At 61.4% G+C, this 5,415-nt stretch overlaps 1 protein-coding gene across 1 annotated transcript in view; it reads right to left on the bottom strand.

The window, feature by feature from the left end:
• The window catches only part of PI4K2A (phosphatidylinositol 4-kinase type 2 alpha), a 4,142-nt gene extending 995 nt beyond the window's left edge, over positions 1–3,147 (bottom strand). Inside the window, exons 1-8 of the mRNA XM_009323302.1 lie at positions 3,076–3,147; positions 2,608–2,808; positions 2,224–2,355; positions 1,986–2,139; positions 1,312–1,373; positions 761–860; positions 371–504; positions 20–79 (exon numbers count right to left, since the gene is read on the bottom strand). Coding sequence (XP_009321577.1) covers positions 20–79; positions 371–504; positions 761–860; positions 1,312–1,373; positions 1,986–2,139; positions 2,224–2,355; positions 2,608–2,808; positions 3,076–3,147 — 915 coding nt within the window. The remainder of the gene's footprint in view (positions 1–19; positions 80–370; positions 505–760; positions 861–1,311; positions 1,374–1,985; positions 2,140–2,223; positions 2,356–2,607; positions 2,809–3,075) is intronic.
• Between the last annotated feature and the right edge of the window lie 2,268 nt (positions 3,148–5,415).

Below are 5,415 nucleotides of genomic sequence, written 5' to 3'. Positions count from 1 at the left end.
TTCCCCACACCCAGCTTCCCTGGCCTCTCATGACAGCTATCTGCTTGTGAAACTGTCCCCTGTCAAAGCCAGGGTCTTTCTGCAGGAGAGAGAGCAGAGAACACAGTGGGATCCACCTGCTGCCCCACGCTGTGCAAGAGATGCCTATTCCCCAAGCCAGCCTCTCTCCTCCTGTCCCACAGGTTTCCTGCTTCTCCCCATGCTGAATCTTCAGCTCCTGGCAGAGGGATAACCCTGCTTTGCCTCAGCCCAGAAACACTGTCAGGAGCTTGGCCACCTTTCTGTCCCCTGCAGCCTTGACAGGGAGCTCCCCAACACCACCCTCGCTTTTCTTCCTCCCAAGCCATCCTCACCCGCTCCCCCAGCTCACCTTGAAGAGCTCATACAGATCTTCCTCCAGGTCCTTGACAAAGTTGGGGTCCGAGATCTTGGGAAGAATCAGGTCCTTGATCTCCTGTGAAAAGGGGATTTTGGCCTGGGGCAGCCATGCCCAGTAGAATGGATCTGTGGGAGGAAGCAGGAGACATTAGAGCTGGGGAGGGCAAAGGATGGTGCCACATGCCCCTGGGTGCCAGATCACCTGTGTCTGGGACACAGGGTCCAGCACCCACTTCCTACAGCCTCTGCTGAGGTGGAGCTGCCCATGAACTCAGAAGGTTTGCAGAGGGACAGCCCTCTCCTCTCCAGCCCTTGGGGAGGATGCCGGAGCATGGAGTTGTATGGCTCACCAGGGTGCCCTGGCACAGCCTGAGGGACTCACATGCTCTCCAGGAGTCCGGGTGTTTCAAGGGAAAGGCCAAACCATTGTCTATAGCAGCCAGCTTGATGATGGGCTCCTTCACCACCACCCAGTCGCTGTCCTGAAAGGAAGCGGAGCATGTCACAAGGAGGACCCCCCAGCAGGAACAGTCCCTCTCCCACTCCCTGCAGCCCCGCTGCCAGGATCTTTGCCCTGGCTACCACAGAGGGACAGCAGCCTCTCACCCGTAGCGTGGCCCCTTGCCCGCAGTGAAACACTGTCTGCTTCGGGTGGGAGGGGGACAAAGCTGCTCCCTCCCCCAGGCCTCACCCCAAGGATGCACAGGTCCAACAACACCAGTTTCGCGCACAGAGCTCAGCTGCATCCTCACAAAGTCCCACTAGGCCACGAACCACCAACACAGAGGGCAACGAAAGGCCCAGGAGACAAGATCAGGCCTCCGCACACTTGGAAACCCAAGCCAGCTGGGAAATCCCCGGCCCGCCTGCCAGGCAGGCAGCTTGCAGGAGCAGAGCCCCCCACGGAGCCCCTGTCCGGGAAGAGCCACTCACCCGCACACCCGCGCTGTCCAGGGGACAGTCGTACTTGATGAGCCAGTTGTCATTGCCCCGGTCTGCAGGGAGATAAAACCAGCTGTGTCAGCACCAGGGCCTGCCTGCACCACACCGGGCAGAAGATTACTCCTCCTCTGACCCAGAAGTGAGACAGACCAGTTTTAGGCCCAAACTCCACCCCAGAGCCCTCGAGGTTGCTGCAGGCCTGGGAAGCCACATCAACACCCCCCACAACCAGCCCTGGAGACTGGAAAGGTGCACATATCCCCAGCTTGCAAGAGAAAGGTCAGCCTGCAAGGCCCAGAGCGCTACCCCGACCCCTTCCAGCCTGGCAGGAACTCAGAAGCCCAGCGTGAGATGGGATATAGGGGCACAGTCAGGTGCTGGATCTCTGGATGACCCCGGATCCTCGCAGCTGGCAAACTTTCATCCCAGCACCGCGGTGGATCCAGATCTCCCAGAACGCAGGCCAGCGGCCAGAGCATGGCCATGGTGGTGGGCAGCCAGGGCAGCTACACTCTACCCAGAGGCAGCTGCCACCTGGCAGCAACCAAGTGGTGTTGAGAGGAGTTTTGGGTGCTGGGAAGAGATGCCAAGCCCCTGCCCCCCTCCGCTTTCTCCAGCTGGCAGGACGTGAAGGAGCAGGCAGCATCCCACGCCAGACAGCCTACCTGTGTTCCTGATGATGTAGTCCAGCACCACCAGCCGCTCGAATTGCAGCAGCAGCTGCCGGTTGGTGTTCTCCGGGAGCGGCTCAGCTTCAAACCGCCGCAGCCAGTAGTCAGCATCCTTGTAGCCTTCCACAAAGAGCTGGAAGGAGCCCACCTGAAGCAAGGAGAGGCTGCATCACAGGAGGCCGCAGAGGACGGAGAAGCGGCGACAGGCGGGCGTGGGGGCCGGCAGCCCTACCTTGGGCGGCAGACCGATGCGGTTGAAGCGCTGGCCAACTTTCGGCACCTTCTCCAGGGCCAGCCTCTTTCCTCGGGACTTCACCCTGTCGATGGCACTGTAGTTAAAGGTCTCACTGGCCAGATACACCACCTGGGGGGACAGGAGCGCAGACGTCAGTAGGGGCACCTGGCAATTGTCACAGGACTGGCTGATAAAACCAAGACACAGCATTTCCCACGGCTCTGCCCAGCACGAGGATCCCCATGGCTTGAGCAGGAGCAGTCCCGGTCCAGAGCTCTCAACACATCTCCGAGGTCAGCAGTGCCACAAGACAAGGCGCAGAGCTGTGCAGAAGCACATGAAAGCCTCCCCGGGACGAGATCCCAGCAGCTGCCCCCTCACCTTCGTGCGGGGAACAATGTTGAGTTCCAGTTTCTGGTCCACCAGGCTGGCGCCCGCCTCCGACAAGTAGCCCTGGTTAAGGACGAGGCAGTCTCTCCCAAAGCAGCACGGGCAGCACAACTTCTGCAGCCACTTGGTCCACTTGGGGTTCAGCTGCCCGTACGGCTCCTCGTTCTTGGGCTTGAAGACACCAATGATTTTCTGTGAGCAGGAGAGAGGAGGGCTGACTCAAGGCAGTTGGCAGAGTCAGGACACTCCCCCCTGAGCCAGCCCGCAGTGGGGACACTCGGGAACGGGCCCAGAACAGCCCCCCACTGGGGCAATAACCAGCCCCTGGGATCAGGCAGACCCCGCAGCTCCCGGGAGGGAGGCGAGCAGGCAGGGGCTGGGAGGGACCCTTCCCCAGCCAGTGCCCCGTCCCATGAGAGCAGGGTGCTGCCCGAAGACCTTCATACCTCACTCACGCACCTGGAAACAACCCTCCTTGTCCCAAAAGACACCAATGATGATGCTGTCCCCTAGTACACATCCCAGTCCCATACCAGCGGCCTTTGGATGGCTGGGGAGAGCTACTGCTCACCACTGCTCATTACGTCCACGCAGGAGAGGGAGGGGGATAGTGATCCCTGCCCTGGCTCCAAAATCCATTGAATGGAGCTGATCCCAAACTGACCAGAGGACATGGGACCAGAACAGCCGAGCAGCCGGAGGACCTGCGAGGAACCCAGGGCTCTGTGCTGGGGGGCCCAGCTAGAGACAGCAGAAGGGCAGGCTCTCTGGGTACACTATACGCAAGAGGGCACAGGCAGCTCCAAACTGGCCACCAGCTGGTACCAGCAGCACCCGCAGCCCCTCAGTCCAGCCTTGCACACGTCGACCCAACAGCAGGGACAGCAGCACAGGTACCCCACTGCTGCAGAGGGCACAGAAGTCTTGTGCTAGGCGCTGCACTATCACCAAGCCAGCGTTGCCAAGCCACACAGCTGAGCAAGGGCCAGGGCAGGAGCAAGGCCACCTGCCCCTGCGGGTCAGGCATCCCTGGGGGGCTGTGCAGCAGCTCCGGGCTGGCAGCCCCTGCTCTGGGGTGACTCAGCAGCACAGGTGAGCAGCCCTCCTCCCCATGGCTGGTGCTGGCCCCGGCCTGAGTGGGTGGCACTTCCCCAAGCCAAGCTCCTGCCATGATGTGGAAGTGGGACGTGAGTCCCAGCACCTCAGCGGGGAACCCCAGTGCAATCCCAGTCTGCCAGGGGCCAGAAGGCAGCCCAGGGCAGGCAGGAGCAAAGTTTTGTCCATCAGGAAGAGGGAGAGGAAAGGTTTGAGAAAACAGGACCACTTCAGCCATCCCCAGATCACATGGAGGAGCCACTTCCCCTAAGCAGGCAGGAAGGTAATCCCCCCATCAGCCCCACGTGAAGGCACATGACTGCCAACACGTCCTTGGATATGAGCCTGCAAGAGGCTTGTCGGGAGCTCTGGCAGCACGGAGGCCTGTGCTCCGTGAAGCCAGGCCAATAGACCAAGGTCCAGCCAGGCAGGGACAGTGCAGAAGCGGAGGCCAGATGCCTGGCAGCACCACGTCCACTTCCAGACAGACCCATGCCGGGAGCAGCAATGGCAGGGAAAACAGGTCTGCCTGGTGCCAGCAGCGAGGCAGAGGGAGCCAGGCCAGCCCCGAGGCGCAGCCGGCAGTTGGGGTAACCACAGCCACCGGGGCTGGGGAAGCACATCCCAGCTGGGATATCTCGGGCCCCGACAGCCCAGAGAGAAGCAGACACAAGAGAAAAGTTTTTCCCCTGATGCCCTCACTCCCTGCCAGCAACAGCAGCACGCTGTACTCTCTCCCGTGCCAGCAGCGGGGAGGTTTTGGTGACCCTGGGCAGCAGCCACAGAAACCAGACACACACCACCTTTGCTGACAGCAGGTCAGTCCTGGGGACCTGCCAGGTGACGTGGCCAGAGTACAGAGACTTTGGCTCCTCATATGAATCCTCTACCAGCCCTCGTCAAGCTTGGGTCTCCTACAGCCAGGCAGCCTCTGCCCTGCCACTCCCAGGCAGCTCATCCAGCCGCCCACCCCAGCGACACCACGTCTCATATTGGGCAACGGGAAAGGAGCAGGAGGGCAGCAGGAGGAAGTGTGTATTGCCCCACAGCCCACCAGCTCAGCTGGGACCTGCCTGCCACTGCTCCCAGGAGCCAGGCTCTATCCGGGGCAGGAAACCTAGCAGGTGAGCCCAGTCCTGCTTCCCAGGAAACATCCCGGCACACATGCGGCGAGGGAGTCACTGGAAGCAGCAACAGCTCAAGTAATTGGGCTGGGCGCTGCAGGTCACAAGACAAGCCGCCCTGTGCCGCACACACATCCAGTCAGCAGCGTGGAGACAGCTGCCACACAGCTGACCAGATCTATAGGGGAGCAGCTATATGTCGAGGACTTTGCCTCGATTATATCAACCGCGCAGCCACAGAGGAGACGCCTCACTCCAGTCTCACAGGCCAAAAACCAGCTCAGCTCTGAGAGTCGCAGCCCGAGGGCTGGAGTCACGGTGGTCAGGAGACGCTGACCATGGTCAGGAGATGCTGATGCCCAGGCCTGGAGGAGAGGATGACCTTTCCTCTTTGGGCACGAGAGCCACAGAAGAGGCTGAAGCAGCACTCGGACACAGCTTCCCCCGACTCTTGTGGCCGGTCCCACTGCACTTCTCCCCGAGGAAGCCCAGGGCAGCTCCAGCCGCTCCTACCAGCCCCCCAAGGCCGGTCACCCCCGGGCCAGCACCCCCAGTTCGCCCAGCAGCGCCCTCCTCCCGG

Source organism: Pygoscelis adeliae, unplaced genomic scaffold (genome assembly GCF_000699105.1).
Source record: "Pygoscelis adeliae isolate BGI_AS28 unplaced genomic scaffold, ASM69910v1 Scaffold294, whole genome shotgun sequence".
In the NCBI taxonomy this organism is placed as follows: Eukaryota; Metazoa; Chordata; class Aves; order Sphenisciformes; family Spheniscidae; genus Pygoscelis; species Pygoscelis adeliae.
Note: the sequence above shows the minus strand (reverse complement) of the source record. Positions and strands in the feature narration are given on the sequence as shown.